The sequence below is a fragment of the Dermochelys coriacea genome, chromosome 2 (genome assembly GCF_009764565.3).
Source record: "Dermochelys coriacea isolate rDerCor1 chromosome 2, rDerCor1.pri.v4, whole genome shotgun sequence".
Classification (NCBI taxonomy): Eukaryota; Metazoa; Chordata; order Testudines; family Dermochelyidae; genus Dermochelys; species Dermochelys coriacea.
Genome location: NC_050069.1, coordinates 192,964,862 through 192,982,778, shown reverse-complemented (window position 1 = coordinate 192,982,778; position 17,917 = coordinate 192,964,862). Strand labels below are relative to the sequence as shown.

The 17,917-nt window shown below is 43.2% G+C and overlaps 1 protein-coding gene across 1 annotated transcript in view; it reads left to right on the top strand.

Annotated features, from left to right (window-relative positions):
- Positions 1–2,040: 2,040 nt before the first annotated feature.
- The window catches only part of LOC119850867 (collagen alpha-4(VI) chain-like), a 91,987-nt gene continuing 76,110 nt past the window's right edge, over positions 2,041–17,917 (top strand). The window contains 10 exon segments of the mRNA XM_043507126.1: positions 2,041–2,096; positions 2,240–2,322; positions 3,804–4,409; positions 4,825–5,412; positions 7,423–8,028; positions 8,773–9,396; positions 10,426–10,977; positions 12,007–12,564; positions 13,013–13,597; positions 16,083–16,658. Coding sequence (XP_043363061.1) covers positions 2,041–2,096; positions 2,240–2,322; positions 3,804–4,409; positions 4,825–5,412; positions 7,423–8,028; positions 8,773–9,396; positions 10,426–10,977; positions 12,007–12,564; positions 13,013–13,597; positions 16,083–16,658 — 4,834 coding nt within the window.

Below are 17,917 nucleotides of genomic sequence, written 5' to 3'. Positions count from 1 at the left end.
GGCCATCCAGCCCTTTTATTACTAATCTTTACCAAATATATTTTCTTCCATCTGCTAACATTCTGTGCTTTGTACTGGGGAGTTCAGTTCTGATCCTGGCCAGACCTTGAGGGGAGTATTAGAGAGCAGGCAGCTTTTGAAGGGCAGCTGGGAATCAGTCAGAAAGAGCAGAAGCGGCTCTTCAGCCATGTCACAAAAACAACATATGAAATTTTCCCATCTGAGCTTGCAAAAATAGACGAGCCTAGGCTCCGTTGCTGTGGTTCAACATTTCTTTTTCTTTTGGTCAATAGGTTGTTGTCACATAGTTTACACAAGCTAAAACATTTTTAAAAAGAAGTCTCTGCCCATTTCAACAATTTCCATTGCCTATGCTGAATACGTGGCTCAAACTTGTGCTTTCCATGAGTCAGGAAAGAGGGTGGAAATAGGGTTGCCAATGTTCTAATCGCACAAAACAGAACACGCTTCCCCCGCCCCTGCCCTGCCCCTTCTCCGAGGCCCCACCCCCCTCACTCCATCCTCCCCTTCCTCTGTTGCTTGCCCTCCCCCATCCTCATTCACTTGCACATTTTTACTGGGCCGGGGTAGGAGGTGGGGATGAGGGCTCCGGCTGTGGGTGTGGGCTTCAGGGTGGGGCCAGAAATGGAGAGATTCAGGGTGTGGGAGGGGGCTCTGGGTTGGGGCAGAGGGTTGGGGTGTGAGCTCTGGGGTGGGGCCGGGGATGAGGGATTTGGGGTGCAGGAGGGGGGTGGAGCTGAGGGGTTCAGAGTGTGGGAGGGGCCTCTGGGATGAGGCAGGGAGTTGAGGTGTAGGAAGGAGTACAGGCTCTGGGCTGGGGGTGCAGGTTCCTGGTTGGGGCCAGAAATGAGGGTTTCAGAGTGTAGGAGGGGGCTCAGGGCTGGGGTAGGAGTTTGGGATGCAGGGTGAGGGTTCAGGCTCTGGGAGGGAGTTTGGGTGAGGGAGGGGGCTCAGGGCTGGGGCAGGAGGGTGGGGCGCAGGGTATGAGCTCCAGGCGGTGCTTACCTCAGGGGGCTCCCTGGAAGCGGCGACATGTCCCTTGGCTCCTAGGCGTAGGGGCAGCCAGGTGGCTTTGTGTGGTGTGTACTGCCTCTGCACGCAGGTGCCGCCCCGCAGCTGCCATTGGCTGCAGTTCCCGGCCAATTGGAGCTGTGGAGTTAGGGATGGGGCAACGTGCGGAGCACCCCTAGCTGCCACTCTGCCTTGGAGCCAGAGAGACATGTCACTGCTTCCGGGAGCTGCGTGGAACCATGTAGGGAGGCTGCCAGCCCCGCCAACCGGACTTTTAAGGGATCACTCAGCGTTGCTGACCGGAGCTGCCAGGGTCCCTTTTCAACTGGTTGTTCCACCTGGCAACCCTAGGTGGAAAGGAGATGGGAATTGAACATTGAATTGGGATGACCATACTTGTGTCATTTGCTCATGGATTCAGTAATGTCAGTTTGTGTTACTGTTGGTCTTATCTCTTTTGGTGTATTCCATTTCTAAATTCATTATTGTTTTAATAATTGATGTCTGTTTCAACCAAAGGCCACCAAGTAACATATGAATATTTAACAGCCATATGGTTGAGATTTTCAAAGCCAAATGAGGGATTTAGGGACACAGCTCCCATTTTTCTTAATTTTAAGCTCCTATTCATCTTTGAACATCTTAACCCTAGCTCAAGGTAGGTTTTGATTCATATAGCAACAAAAGCTCATTGCGTACGTATACATCAGCACCAGTTCATTTTGGCTCTGATCATGTTCCCATTCAAGTCAGTAGCCCAACTCTCATCCACTCCAGGATCAAACACTTTATCCCCTATTGTGTGTGAGGAAAATATGAAGATAAAATACTGTTCATAGTATTTAAAATGTAAACTTGACAACAGGAATGGGAATAGGAATATTTGCTGAGTCAGCACTGATTTGTATTATATGTATTGGATTTGACTATTCCTGATCCAGTTAGGTTATTAGATTATCTGTATTCATTCCAGTATCAGTCTGTCTGCATCTGAATGCAAATGTCCATATGTTGGATGGGAGCATTTTGAAAGATCAAGGCATGGTGAAGTACATTGCAGTCCTGTATGCTGCTAGGAAACATCATATGAGCTAATGTCCTTAAATTCATTAAGATGCTATAGAAACTTTCTTTTTCAAGACTAACAAGTTCTTTATCAGGCAGATGTTCTGTATGTTTCTCATGGCTTTATTTTCTTTTTCTCTAGGGAGGCTTTCAGAATGGACAACTAGAAAACACTTCTTCTTCTTCTTTTTGCAGCCAAATTCTGCTCCACTGACCAGACAACTGGTAATACAGTATGAGCCTGCTCCTGTTCCCATTGAGGTCATCAGCAAAGCTCCCTTTGCCTTTAATGGAAGCAGGATTGGGTTTTGTGCTTCTTATCCATTCAAATATATGTAAAAAAACAACCCCCTGGTGCCATTTAATTCTTTGTGTAATTCCAGACAGCTCTTGCAACTTAATTTCACCAGGAGTACATTTGCATTAGGATATTAAAGACAATTGTACAGAATTAAATTTAAGGCAAATGGTTTAGTGGTGTTTCTTTTTCTTTTGGGGGTTTTTGTTTGTTTGTTTTTGGTTCAAGTGTACTGATGTTCAGTGGTTTCAAAATTTAGGGAAAAATCTTATTACTAAAAACAAATGAGCATGCAATAACTGACAATTAGCATATTTATATTTGGGAGTTGACTCATGCCAGCTTTGCTTATTATTCCATCAACACATACAGTTCAGATCTAGTACTGATTGCTAATTGCAAGGCTGCTTATCAACTCTAGATAAGTTATAAGCACTCCAACATTTTGACTATTGTAATCAACTCTTTAGCCCTTTTGGAAGATAGAAGAATTGAGGAAGGCAATCTGTCAGTATGCAGGCCATCTTCCTTATGTCTAACAATTCAGGGGGTCATAACCATTTTACCCTTTTGTCAGGTGGTGACGTGCCATTTTGGAATGACTAAAAAACCCAAGGCCCTAACACTGCAAGTATTTATTGCATGACATAGTCCTTACTCCAAGTCAATATGACTAAAGTCTTGTCTATCTGTTGGGGTAATGCACATTCTGGGGTGTGATTTCTGAAATGCACTGGTGTGTTGCACATTAATTGGTCTGTGTGGTCCCAGCTAGTGGGTACTAAAGGTTGTTTAGTGCATTTTATCATAGTACTGTTTGAAACGCTTTAGAAGTCACACTGTCAGACTGTGTGCATTACCCTGCTGTGTAGACAAGCCCTTAGTCCCATGCTAATAAACATTATGCCTTGTAGTAAATGATTGTAGTATTGGGCCCATAAAACACACGTGAGTAACTTTCCCTGTTATCTAAAACTGCAGTAAGACAACACACCATCACCAAATCACAAGTGCTGGGCATTGTGGTGAAAGATGCTTAAGTGCATATATCAACAGGCATGCATGTGTATACTTTACAATCTGTTCTTGTGACCAGGCCAGATAAGTAAGTCAGGTATGTGTGAATTTCAATATCCTGTCTGTTCATAAGAATGGACCTGCAAACATACATTGCATCATCCCTTTGCATTCTTGTGTTTCCAGGAACTTGCACATCCATGATCGCTGGCTTCAGTATGTAGGGTTTGCAGGCAAACTGATAGCTGGAATTTCAACAGGCAGGAGTGGTAGATTTTTACTGAATTTTTACTTTAAGTAGCCTTTTTTTCCCCAGGAAGCAAACAAGAACTGAGATTGTAATATTAGATAATACATCCAGTAAGAATTGAAAAAAGTTATGTTTCTTCAGTCTGCAGGGAAGCTTCTGTTGCAGACATTGTATTCCTCGTGGATGGATCCTGGAGTATAGGAAAAGAGAACTTCAGAAGGATGCAAGACTTCTTGTACATCATGGTCAGCAGCTTTGATGTTGGGGAAGATAAAATCCGGATAGGTCTGATTCAGTATAGTGATGCTCCACACACTGAGTTCTTCTTGAGCACTTACAACTGCAAGGAAGCCATCTTAGAGAAGATACAGATATTACACTACAAAGGAGGGGGCACAAAAACTGGGGAGAGCTTACGGTTCATACTGGAGAATCACTTCGAGGAAACTGTTGGAAGTCGAAGGCAGGAAGGCATTCCCCAGATTGCAGTGGTGATAACAGATGGGCAGGCTCAGGATAATATCCAAGAACCGGCCAAGGAAGTCAAGGATGCAGGCATCACACTGTATGCCATTGGCATCAAAGATGCTAGTTTGGAGGAGCTTCAAGAGATAGCTAGTGATCCAGATGACAAGCACGTCTATGAAGGGGAAGACTTCACCCATCTGCAGGATATCTCTCATAATATGCTACAGGCGCTTTGTAGCACAGTAGAAGAGGTGAACCAAATCACCCACTTCTCCCAAGGTATGTCCACAAGCCCCTGTTCTCCTCTCTCCCACCCTTTTCTCTTTCATGTTCATAGGTGAAGTGTTTAAAACTGTGACATGCAATCAAATCGTGGGTCTTAACTTCATTGCATCTTCTTTATCCCTTTCTCTACCTCATACAGGCACTTGGAGGAATTAACTTTTAACACACACTGACTGTGAAAATTTCCTACAGTATCTGTTTAGCTTAAAATATCCAAAACAGCGCCATGAGTTGGCAGACTCTAAACACAAACCTACTTTGTTGAATCAAAAATAAAAAATCAGTTTGAAAACCATTTAATTTTGGTTGGTAGGGGGTCAACTTACCCTTTAGTATGAAGATAGCTCACAACTGTGAAAAAAATGAAACAACTTGCCTTTTCATTTTTTGTGTCACCTTTCTCATGTAGTTTGCACAAAAGCCACCTTGGCTGACATCGTATTTTTAGTGGCTACTTCAACAAGTATTGGCCCAGAAAACTTTCAGAAAGTGAAGAACTTCCTCTACATCCTGGTTTCAAGCCTTAATGTGAGCAGCGATCAGACCCGGGTTGGACTGGCCCAGTACAGCGATGAGACCTTCAAGGTGTTTTTGCTGAATCAATATTCACTGAAAAGTGACATTCTGGAACAGATACAGAATTTGCCATATAAGAGCGGAGGGAGTTACACAGGCACAGCTCTGGATTTTGTCAGGACAACGTATTTCACTGAATCTGCTGGTAGCAGAGCTCTGGAAAATGTCCCCCAGGTAGTCATCCTGGTCACTAATGGGGAATCCAATGATGAGGTCAAAATGCCAGCCGACAAATTGAAAGCCAGAGGCATCTCTATCTATGTGGTTGGAATCAATGTCCAGGATTCAACTGAGCTTCAGGAAATAGCCAACAAGCCTTTAAATAAATTTCTGTTTGGTATTGACAGTTATGATGTCCTTCAAGATCTCCCCAGAAGCCTTTTGCAAACCATGTGCTTTGCAGTTGAGAGCCAGATTAAAGGTAAATAACTTGCCCTTACAATGGTGGCGTTTCAGACATTTTTGGTGCACCAATGCACCAATCCTGATTCTGATCTGACTTACACAAGTTTTACCTTGGTGTAACTCCACTGGCTTTCATGGAGTTAATCTTGATTTGGGTCCCAATTCAGGAAAGCATCTCTATTCAGGAGGGGAGCTTTAACTTGTACTTAAATTGTAGCATGTAGGTGAGTTTCATTGAAGTCAGTGGGTTTTAAGTATATACTTGAAAGTTAAGCACATGCTTAAGGGCTTTCCAAGGTCAGGGTTTAAATGAAATCAGGCTCAGGCTCACAGATTAGGTGAAATAGCTAAAATTCCATCTGACCAGAACTGGTTGAGAATTTTCTGATGACGTTTTTTCTTTAAATAAAATCAATGTAGTTTTCAATGAAAACTTATTTTCCCAACATTTTTCATTTCGAGATTGGGATTTCTCCACTGTCCAACACTTTTGTACTGTTTCCCAGAATTTGGAAAACAAAGTATGTGTGTGGCCAGGGGGGCAGTAACTATATTTTCACACCATTTCATAGTGTTGATTAAATAGTCAAAGGTGTGAAAAGCATTTTTTCTCTACTTTCTCAATTCCCCTTCCTTTTCCAAAGGGGGAAAAGGAGGGAAAGTAAAAATAAGGGGATTCCCCCCAAATTTGAAAAAACAAAAAATATTTTTTCAGTTTAAAATGAAACAATTTTTAGTTTGAAATAGTATTGTGATACTAAATGAAAACTTTTGTGTCCATTTGATGTTTCCCATGGCAAATCACATTTCAGTAGGGATTTTTTTCCTCACAAAAAGTATCACATAGGAAAGATGATCCAGTTGCAAGGATACTACCCTGGGACTCAGACAGTGGTTTTATTCCCTGCTCAGCCACAGACTGCCTGTGTGATCATGGGCAAGTCATTTAGTCTCTCTCTGCCTCAGTTCCCTGTGTTTACAATGGGGTGTTAGCATTTCCCTACCTCACAGGAATCTTGTGAGGATAAATACATTAAAGATAGCAAGGAGCTCAGATAGTACAGTGATGGGCTCATATAAGCCCCTTAGGGTCCAGTTACACTTACGGCAGAATGTAGAGTAAAGACACTGCACTCTCAGGTAGCATGGGTATAAATAGCAATGTAGACAGTGAAACATGGCTTAAGCGAGTAGAAGAGAATGCCTGCATGCCTGAACCCCCAGGGTATGTATTCCACATGCCCAAGCAGTACCTCCCATGTCTACACAGCTATTTTTAGCAGTGCAGTTTCCCACTGCCACCCTGTGGCTAGAGCCTTTCACTGCGACAGTGAAAGGCTCCAGCAATGGAGAAAAGCTCTGGGCAGAGAGGAGGTAGCAGGAAAAGGTCTTTTGCTTCAGTGTGTAGATACACACCACAGTAACAAGTGTGGATGCAGTCTGCTTTTCAATTCAGTGTGCAGCTACATGTGTTGTGCCCATACTCTACATGTTGCTGTAAGTGTAGCCTTAGATAGACATAGCCTTAGCTAGATAAACTCCTTCAATGGAAATTATATCTCAATAACAAAAGTAGAAGTGCAGTTTGGTATATGGATATACAAGCTTTGATTTAACAGAATGGGAAGCCCCAGAGCATAAAGATCAGTGGCTCAATCCTTCTCCTGTAGAAGTAAATGGGAGATTCAGTGGGAGCAAGTCTAGGGCCCCACATATATAAATATAGTCAGATGTAGATTTGGTCAAAAATGGGATTTTTTTTTCCCCATGGAAGTTTTCACAGGGATAGCTTCGTGGGATGCTTGTCTATTCCAGAGAGCTGCAGGAACAATAGTCATATAATGTTACTTTGTCATAATTCAGCACCATCCACGCAATAGGATGTAGAATTCTCAATTTAAAATAGTAGAGAACAATGAGTGCAGTAGTTACAATTTCAGTTCTGTTTACAATTCAAATCCAGAATTGATTCCAAGTTGACAGCCACCCCTTTCACTAATTTGTCACATTTTTTCTTTCTCTTCAGCATTTACAAAGCACTATGCTGATATTGTTTTCCTCGTTGACTCTTCTGTGAATATGGGGTCTTCTACCTTCGAGCAAATAAAAAATTTCGTTTACCAAATTGTTGACCAGCTTGATGTTGGGATTGACAAATACAGGGTCGGTCTAGCCCAGTACAGCAGGGAAGGCCATGTGGAGTTTTTACTGAACACCTATAAGAACAAGGAAGATGTGCTCAATCACATCCAGGGGTGTGTCACATTCCTGGGGGGCCCTTTGCAGACAGGAAGTGCCCTGGAGTTTCTGCACAAAGTCTTTTTCAAAGAAGAGGCTGGGAGCCGAATTAGCCAAGGCACCCCCCAGTTTGCAGTGGTCATCACTTCTGCCAAATCAGTGGATGGTGTTGCAGAAGCTGCAGAGGAGCTGAAAGAGATCGGAGTAAAAGTCATCTCAGTTGGTGTCCAAAATTCAGATCGGAAAGAAATGGAGGTGATAGCCACCTCTCCCTTGGTTTACCAAGTCAATGGAGGGCAGAGCATCAGTCAGCTGCACCAGGACATTATTGATGTTTTGGAAGCCCCAGTTCAACAACAGTATGACTCTGCCCTAGATGCAAAAGTGCCAGCAGGTATAGTATGTCACCAGAGTGAAAACAGCTGCTTGAATACATTTGTAGGAAGAGAAACTCTATAATTCACCCATAAACAAGAGAAATATCAAATGACTAGGTAGAAGGGGCAGAATGCAGATGATTGAATTTAGTGCTTGCGAAAGGTTGGACCGCCTATGTAGCCACATGGCAGTAAGGATGCAGTATCTAGGTACATAAAGTTGCTAATACTTACCTGCATTGATTATATGCAGTGAAATTCTGCTCTCAGTTACACCCAGGAAACCCACTGGTTTCAGAGGGGTGGCCCATTGTGACTAAGAGGAGGATTTTGCTCAGTGTTTTTCTGTTCACTTTTTTTTTTCTCGAGATGGGCTGTAGTAAGAAATTCAGATCCAAAGAAGAACTTCCCTAAAGTCCTATGGTAGTTTAAGTGTCTTGGTTGGGCTGTGAGAGAGACTCAATCTGCAAACTTCCCCATAATTTGGACAAAAGGGAGTTTAATATCCCTTTATATCTGCTTAATACCTGATTCAGACTCATTATAAAATGGGCCTGAACCATGAAGTTCAGATCTAAATCTGAACTCTCTGAAGTTTATAGGATTTTGGAGCTGGTTTTCTCTTTCATTCCCATCTAGCTCATTATTTGTGCTGTTGGTTTCTTTTAATAAACTATCCCAGTTGTATCCTTCAATGATCCCAGAGTCTAACCTACAGTAACCTTGTTATCTTCCTTTTCCTTTGATTGGTTTGCTTTTAGTATGTTCTAGCTCATCTGTAGCAGACATTGTATTTCTTGTGGATGAATCCAGCAGAATTGGGTTAAGAAACTTCCAGCTGACCAGGACCTTTGTGCTCAAAATAGTCAATGCTCTGGATATTGGCCCAAATAATATCAGAGTTAGCTTGGTGTTGTACAGTGATGAACCAAGGCTAGAGTTCATCCTGGATACATTTGAGGGCAAATCAGATATCTTGAACTACCTGACAAAATTGCCATATCGAGGTGGGAGTACATACGCTGGTGCTGCCATAGATTTCCTGAGGAAGAAGGTTTTTACTCAAGAGGCAGGTAGCAGGAAAAATCAAGGAGTGCAGCAGTTAGCTGTGGTTATCACTGATGGCCAGTCTTACGATGACTTTGATGAGCCTGCTTCTAAACTGAGACATCATGGAGTTGCTGTCTATGCTGTGGGCACCAAGAATATCTCAGAGAGTAGCCAGTTGGATAAAATTGCATCTTATCCCGCAAGGAAACACATCACCAACTTGGAATCTTTTCTGCAGCTGTCAAATATTGAATGGAAAATAAAGAAACAGCTTTGCAGTGAGATTGTGTCACAAATCTTTGTAGTCCCAGTGTGATCATGGACCCTGAAAGAAGGTAAGAGAGACATATGAACATCTGGCCCAAAATCTTGCTCAAGTTCATTGATGGAAACTCAGTAATTCTATTGGCTTTCAAGGATATACTCTGAATTTGCATCAGTGTGACTGAGAGCAGACTGTGGCCCTCTATCTTTGTCAAATAAAGTATCCAGGGCCAGGAATTCAGTCATATTCTTTTTACATTATCATTGAAAAACGAGACTTGTGATGATATCAGAATGTACAGCTTGGGGTGAGGAGGGGACTCTCTCCCACTCAGGAACCAGCTGTGCAGGAGACCCTTACATTGGGGGCATATTGGGTTAGGAGCAGGTGTGGGTTAGGAGCTGGGCTGTTCCTCCCCCCTAATTATTCCATGCCACTGCAACACCCATAGGGGCTGTGGTAGGAAGGGGCACAATTTAGGTCAGCCCGCAGGGTTGGCCAAGCCTCCTCTGGTGTGCCAAACCATCGCCATCATCCTCGGAGGTACAATCAGTATTCCCTTGATCCAAGCAATGGGCCTTAGTGGTGGCTCAAAAATAATTCAACTGTATGGGACAAGTACCGCATTGATTTACAGCTGGCTCTATCCTATTGAAAGAGTGCTTTGCTACAGTGTTAGTAGCCATGTTTTAAGTTAAACAAAATTGGTTGTGTGTCCTCCTGTATACACACAAATGCATACATATATACACATGGATCTGTGTGCACACTGATGCAGACTATAGGTTGTCAATAGCCTTGCTCGTGTTGGAGAACTTTGGCATTGCAAGTCCTGCAACACTTGTCAACACCTTATGGCCACATGCCAAGTGCATGGATTAAGTTATATGTGTGTACAGGATGTAAATTAGGCAAAATTTGGTCCCATATGTTATCCTGACTCCTATGATTTTTGTCTGCCCTTGGCTTAGAAAATGTAGTAATTTTTCTAACACTAAATATTACAGCCAGCATTTTTTTGTGATTGCTATTAAACCATACTGTAGCACTGCAGTAATTGGAAGATCTTTCACCTTTCCCTTTGCTTCCTCTCAATTAGGTTGTGTAGACACAGAGGAAGCTGATATTTATTTCCTGATCGATGGGTCTGGCAGTATATACCCAAATGATTTCCAGGACATGAAAGTATTCATGAATGAGATGATCCGCACGTTCCAGGTCAGTGCCAATGGAGTTCGTTTTGGCGTGGTTCAGTATGCAAGCACTCCTCAAACAGAATTCGTGATTAGCCAGTACAACAGCGTGAATCAGTTAAAGGAAGCAGTCCGTGTTATTCAGCAGTCAGGAGGTGGCACCAATACTGGAGATGCTTTAAGGTATATGAAAAGTCTTTTTGCAAAGGCCACCAGGGACAGTGTTCCCAAGTTGCTGATAGTCATTACGGATGTTGAATCCCAGGATCAGGTGACAAAGGCAGCAGAAGAGCTGAGACAAGAAGGGATTGTTATATATGCCATTGGCGTCAGGTATGCCGTTAAAAAGGAACTGAAAGACATCGCAGGAACAGAAGAGCGAATGTTTTTTGTGAACGACTTTGATTCCTTAAAGCTCATCAAACATGATATTGTGCAGGATATCTGCTCCCCAGAAGGTAAGAGGTTTTCCTAAATCACTCCAATCGCTTAGAAAGTAGAAAGCACCTGATGTGCTCATTATAATAATTAGTAGTATTTACTATTTGCATTAGCCCAGCACAGATGTGGTGCATTTTGAAGATAGCTTTGCTAAATAAACAGGAATAAACAACTTCACTCTTTTGTGTAAATTGTCTCAGAAGACGCAACATGCTTTGCCAGATGAAATCCAGGCTATCCTTCGCCTTCTGACATAGGGGAAGGTATAATTTCGTTGACTGAACATCTCACAAAAGAAAATGAAGTCTGACACCAGAGGCTGAAATTCTTAAGGATGGCCTTATGTATGTACAAAATATATATTTACTATTTACAGTATGGTAGCACCTGAAGGTTCCTACCTCATTGTGCTAGGTACCATACAATATAGAACAAAGAGCAGCCCTGTGCTCTGAATTGCCTATAATCTAATGCTAGACTATTTGAGATCCTAAACATACGCACGTTTTGAGCACTGTTGGTACAGTCCAGAACAACATGTGACTGTAGCGCATTGCTCTTCTAAAGGAGATAGATGAAGGCTCTGATTTTGGATCCCCAAGTCTGAGCATGAGCAGATGAGTTTGTCAAAAAAATGAAGTATTCATTTTAGGGCCATATTACTGACCTTATCCAGAGCGGCTGTGGATCAAGGGCCGTGTATAAATCTTACGGTGCCGCATTCTGAGATAGGGGGAAGGAGACTGTGTAACAAGATGTAGTTACATATTTATACATGCCATGGTCATCAATGGAGATGAAACTCAGTATCTTCAGCACCAGAACATAAATCCTTACTATTTAGAATTTAACAGTAACTGTTAGCTGTTAGTAAACAGCAGGCTTTTATTTTCTTTGAGGTCTGCTACGGAAGACACGATTTTCTGTGTAGTTTTCAGTCTGAGTGGTTGGCAAATACATTCAGGAGGAGATTCAGAATTTTCTTTTCTTTTCTTTTCTTTTCTTTTCTTTTCTTTTCTTTTCTTTTCTTTTCTTTTCTTTTCCAGCCTGTAAGAATATGAAAGCCGACATTATTTTGCTGGTTGACAGCTCTGAGAGTTTCCGCCCTGTTGATTTTCAGAAGATGAAGGATTTCATGCAGCTGATTGTGAACAGGTCTGATATTGGGGCTGATAAAGTTCAGATTGGCTTGTTGCAGTTCAGTTCAGGGCCCCAAGAGGAGTTCCAACTCAACAGCTACGGCAGCAAGACTGACCTAAGGAGAGCCATTTCGGGAATCAGGCAAATTAAATCCGGAACAATGACCGGGAAAGCCCTAACTTTTGCCTCCTCTTACTTTGATGAACCCAAAGGAGGGTGACCCAGAGTAAACCAGTATCTCACAGTAATCACAGATGGGGAGGCCCAAGATATCGTGAGAGAGCCTGCTGAGACCATTAGGGACAAAGGTATCACTACCTATGCCATTGGTGTTCTCCAGGCAAACAAATCCCAACTTGTGGAGATTGCTGGCAGTCAAGACAAAGTGTTCCTCGAGGATAACTTTGATTCCCTTGCCTTTCTGGAAAAGGAGATTCTCTTTGAAATTTGCAACCCGGAGGATTGTAAGTGATAGTAATAACTGTTGGGTCTTTCTAATTCTTCTTTATTTTGTTGTGTTTACTATTAATCCTTTATAAGGTTTGATTCCTCTCTGCCAACATATTTCTAGTAGAGATCTTCAGCTTTTCTTCCATTGTGATATTAACTAATGATAGTAAAGTGAAATGCAATAGCAGAAAATAAGACCACTCTCTTTACAGACCATAGTTTCATGGTTTTCCTCAGGAGCCATATTTTATTTCCTTTAGGCAGGTATATATTTTTCTTTTGGACAAAAAGAAATGCTCACAGCCCTCCTTTTTCGTTTTTCTTTGTATCTTGCTTTTTGGAATGTCCCTGCACTTTCTGGTTTCAGCTAGCAGTTGGATCTACTACTCAGGGAGGGAGCAAGGAGGAGAGAGACCTGATCATAACATTGCTGCTTTGTTTCCTTTGTTTTGTTAACAACAGCATGCAAAAGGACTGAAGTTGCAGACATCATATTTGTAGTGAATGGCTCAAGAAGCGTCATAGACTTGACGTTCCAGGGCATGCAGAGGATCATGGAGGCTGTGGTGAATGACTCAGTGGTTGGAAAAGACAATGTTCAGTTTGGGGCTGTGGTCTATAGCACTGATCCTCAGGATTATTTCTCACTGAATACGTACTCTGCTAAATCGCAGGTCAGAGAAGCAATTTCTAATTTGAGACCTACACTGGGGCTAACCTTCACAGCAAGAGCTTTGAACTTTGCCAGGGAGAGATTTGGTATGGCTTATGGAGGTCGTATATCATCTCTTAGTATCACCCGGATTCTTGTGTTTATTACTGATCAGCCAACTTCACCCTTGGATAAACCCAATCTTCCAGCAGCAGCAAAATCTTTGAAGCAAGATGGTATCAATGTCTTTGCTGTTGGAGTGGATGAAGCCAGTAGAACAGAGCTTGAAGAAATTGTGGGAGAGCGAGAGAAATTGTTCTTTGCACAGAGCTATAATGAACTGGAAAGCTTACACGAAAACCTCACTTATACAGTATGTGATAAGGCAAAGCCAGGTAAGTGAGACCTTTAAATTGAGCTGTTTTTTTTTCTTATATGTTTTCTCCCATTTATTCAGATTATCTAGGTTGTCACAGGCAATGTCAGCCACAGGCAATATCCATTTTTAAAATGTTCTATTGAGACAAGGTTAAGGGGTGGATGGAAATAGTGTAGAGACAGTTTCCAGTATGGAAAGCAGCACATATGTCAAAAATCAGATCCCCTCACTATCATTTTCTTATGTACTTTTCCAGCAAAGTATGTTCTTTACTTTAAGCACACAATTAAGCCCATTGATGTTTGTGGGAACATTCGTGTGCTTCGAGTGCTTTTGTTGGATCAGGGCTTTTGTTTCCCTTTTCTCTCATACCAGGGTCCCCCCTTTCCTCCTCCTCCTCCTGCCAGAAGTTCTGTGTGCTCTCCATCCTCTTTCTCTCTATACCAGGACCCCCCTATGTCCCTCTCCCCATGCCAGGGATTCTGTGTGTCCCGCCACTTTCCCTTCACCCCATGCCAGGGCTGCCCTTTCTCCTTCCCATGCCAGGGGCTCTGTGTTCTTCTCCATATCCCTCTTCCCTCCATACTGGGGTCCTCCATTTCCCTCCCCTCCCAGGGTTCTGTGTGCCCCCTGTGCCCCCTTCTCCTTATGCCAGGGTCTCCCTTTCTTCCTCCCCAAATCAGGGGCTCTATGTGCATCCCCATGCCCTCTCCCCCCATTATTTCTTATTTATTTGTCACAGACAGACAGAGAAATTGAGGTAAAGGGCCTCACTTCACTCAGCCAATAAAAATGTATAAAGCATAAAAACTCTTGTTCTTCCAGAGATAAGGTAAGCACCAATTGCCTGGGTTAGCTTAAACATCCCTTATAGGCACCTTACTCCATAATTATCCTATATAAGGCTTCCTTGAAATGAACGATCCCTGGGGAAGCTGCCCCTTTTGGCCCCCCTCATCAGCGGTCCTGCGTACGGTCGGCTGTGTACCGGCTCTTTCTGGTATGCTGTACTGGACTGGACCTGTGATCTCTGACCATGTGAGAATTAAGCTACGAGAGGCAAATTTTCAGCATGTAGAGGCTCACTTGTGCTTGTAGAAATGTACCACACCATAACACACCTATATTTAGTAGGACAACTGCAAATGTGTATTTAAGTGTGTAAACATTTGTGGTAACAGTGTCTGCAGTTGTGGTAAATATATGCACAAATGTTCTGTCTGCTGAAAAATCAAATGGGTCTTTACCCACTGAGAGTGTGGCCCTAGGCTTGCAAAATGGGTGATTTTCCCAGCAGAAGAATGTCCTCCCTTTCTAAAGTGCTTTTGGGACATGGGGAAAATACCCACATTATTTGGATACCCTACTTCTCAATTCACTTCAAACAATTCTTGAAAAAAGACTCTCTACACCAGTGGTAGAGAGCAACCAGCAACCTGCAGCCCATCAGGGCAATCCCCTGGTGGGCCGCCAGACAGTTTGTTTACATTTGCATGGCTGCCCGCAGCTCCCAGTGGCTGCAGTTCGCTGTTCCCGGCCAATGAGAACTGCAGGAAGTGGTGTGGGCCGCAGGGACATGCTGGCTGCTGCTTCCTGCAGCTCCCATTGGCTGGGAACGGCAAACCGCGGCCACTGGGAACTGTGGTGGGCCATGCAAATTTAAACAAACTGTCTGGCAGCCTGCCAGCGGATTACCCTGATGGGCTGCAGGTTGCCCACCACTGCTCTACACACTCTTCTCCTAGCATATTGTGCTAGTTTCTTTTCACCACAATCACTTTTTTACTGCTACATTATGTACGGTATTGAGTTCACTGAAATATACAAGCATTGTACAGTTCTGATGTAAACTTTCAGTTTGAAGTACCAAGCTCACTGACGAGAAGCTGCCTGTAATAAATGTCATGCATCTGAGATAGCTCCTGCAGCACAAACTTGTTCACAAAAAAGAAACTGCCCAACCTTCTAGCAAACCAACAGACCTTCTGGTTCCCATGCCATTCAAGGCAGTCAGGAAGCTCATCGTTCTTCTCCTAGAATGCAAGCAATTTTTCTTAGTTTGACACTTCAGATTGTGGCGAGAAAGGGATGGTGTTTTACTTGATTACACCTGCTGACTGTCCACCACTTGCTTGTCATTCAGTGAGAATTAAAGATTAACCTCATTCCGCTGACAGCCTGACTTCAGACACAGGTTCTGCATAGCCTAGTCTCACCTCCTCTCTGTAATAAGTCATAGTTATGGTGTATAAAGTGTCCAGGAGTTAGTTTCTCCCAGCATTTGCTACTTGAGACATGGTGACGTTTCTTTCTGCACAGAGGACCTAAGGGTTTAAGTGAAACTTATGTGATGGATTGCCCTTGTGCTGGCATCTCTGCCCAGAGGGAAATTTCACACAAAGAGAGCAGGGTGTTGGAAAGGTGAAATGGATGAGAATGAAGGCAACGACTGAATTATCCCAGATTTGCATAGCTAAGTAAATTCCCCCCCCCCCTCGCAGCTTGTGGCAACCAACAGGCAGATCTTATATTCTTGATTGATGGGTCAGAAAGAATATCTGCAAATAACTTTTCTGTCATGAAAACATTCATGAACGAAATCGTGGACAATTTTATTATTGCTCAGGACAAAGTCCAAGTTGGCGTGATCCAGAACAGCAAAGATCCCCAGAAGGAAATATATCTCAATGAATTCCACTCTGACACAGCCATAAAGGAACGGATTGACAGCATTGTCCAGTTAAAGACCTCCACCTTCACTGGCAAAGGTCTGAGGTTTGTCAAGAGCTTTTTTGAGACTGCCAATGGTGGCCGGAAAAAACAAGGAGTTTTGCAAAGCCTAGTAGTGATTACTGGTGGGCAGTCTAACGACATGGTGGATGAGGCAGCTATTGCTCTGAGGAATGATGGGACACACATCTTTGCAATTGACCTAGGAAGTCCAAACTCATTTGAGTTGCTTCGAATTGCCGGTGATGCACGCAGGGTGTATGTGCTGGAGAATTTTGAAGTGCTGAAAACCATAGAGAGGAAGGTTGTCACTGAAATTTGTGAATTGGAAGATCGTCCTAGACAGGGTAAGTCAAAGAAATCTTTTATTGAGTATATCTATCTACAGATTCTCTGTGTCTCACACTTTTGTGATTAAGCAAAGGAAAGAAATCACTTTTTTGTAGATCATAGATAATTTAACTATATATATGTATATATATATATATATAGTTAAAGTTCCTCCTTTGCCTTGGTGGGTCCTACGCTTATTGGTGGATTTGCTTGCCTCAGAGATTCACAGCAGCCCTCAGTTTGGCCACCTTTGCTAGTGGCTCAAACCTGCCATTCACTCAGCTAACCTCATCACTGGCAAGCATGGGGAAACGGAAGGAGAACAATCCCCACAGGCTCTGCTGATCCACCTAGTGAGTCGGGAAAAAAGGCCAGAGACCTTCCCCTCTGGTGGGACCCACAGTCCAGGACAACTCCTCCTGTATCCAAAAGAGAGTTGGGGGCATGGGGGAAACCCAGGCCCTCTACTCCGGGTTCCAGCTCAGGGCCCTGTGGATCACAGCTGTCTACAGTGTTTCTTGTAACAGCTGTATGACAACTAGAACTCCCTGGGCTACTTCCCCATGGCCTCTTCCCAACACCTTCTTTATCCTCACCACAGGACTTTCTTCCTGATGAAAGATAGTGTTTGTACTCCTCAGTCCTCCAGCAGCACGCACTCTCACTCTCAGCTCCTTGTGCACCCCTCACTGACTGAAGTGAGGTCCTTTTTAAAACAGGTGCCCCGATTAGCCTGTCTGTCTTAATTGATTCTAGAAGCTTCTTAATTGGCTCCAGGTGTCCCAATTACCCTGCCTGCCTTAATTGGTTCCAGCAAGTTCCGGATTGTTCTGGAACTGCGCCTGTTACCTTACCCAGGGAAAAGGGACCTGCTTAATCTGGGGCTAATATATCTGCCTTCTATCACTCTCCTGTAGCCATCTAGCCCGGCCCTATCACAATATATATATAAGCATGCTATGGCTTCTTTTTTCCACTCCAAAACATGAAACTTTTAAATATATATATTTCCCATGGAACAGAATTTCCAACTTTCACCCAGCTCTGCTACCGAATCTTGCATGAAAATAGGAGCTTTGTTTTTCTTATGAGTTAGTCTGCACCCGCTGCTTATGTCCTGCTGAAGTTCTAGAGCCAGATAGAACTTCAGCAGGACATAAGCAGCGGGTGAAGACTAACTCATAAGAAACACAAAGTTCCTATTTTACTAAATCTGGCCCTAGAACTTCAGCAGGATATAAGCAGCGGGTGCAGACTAACTCATAAGAAACAC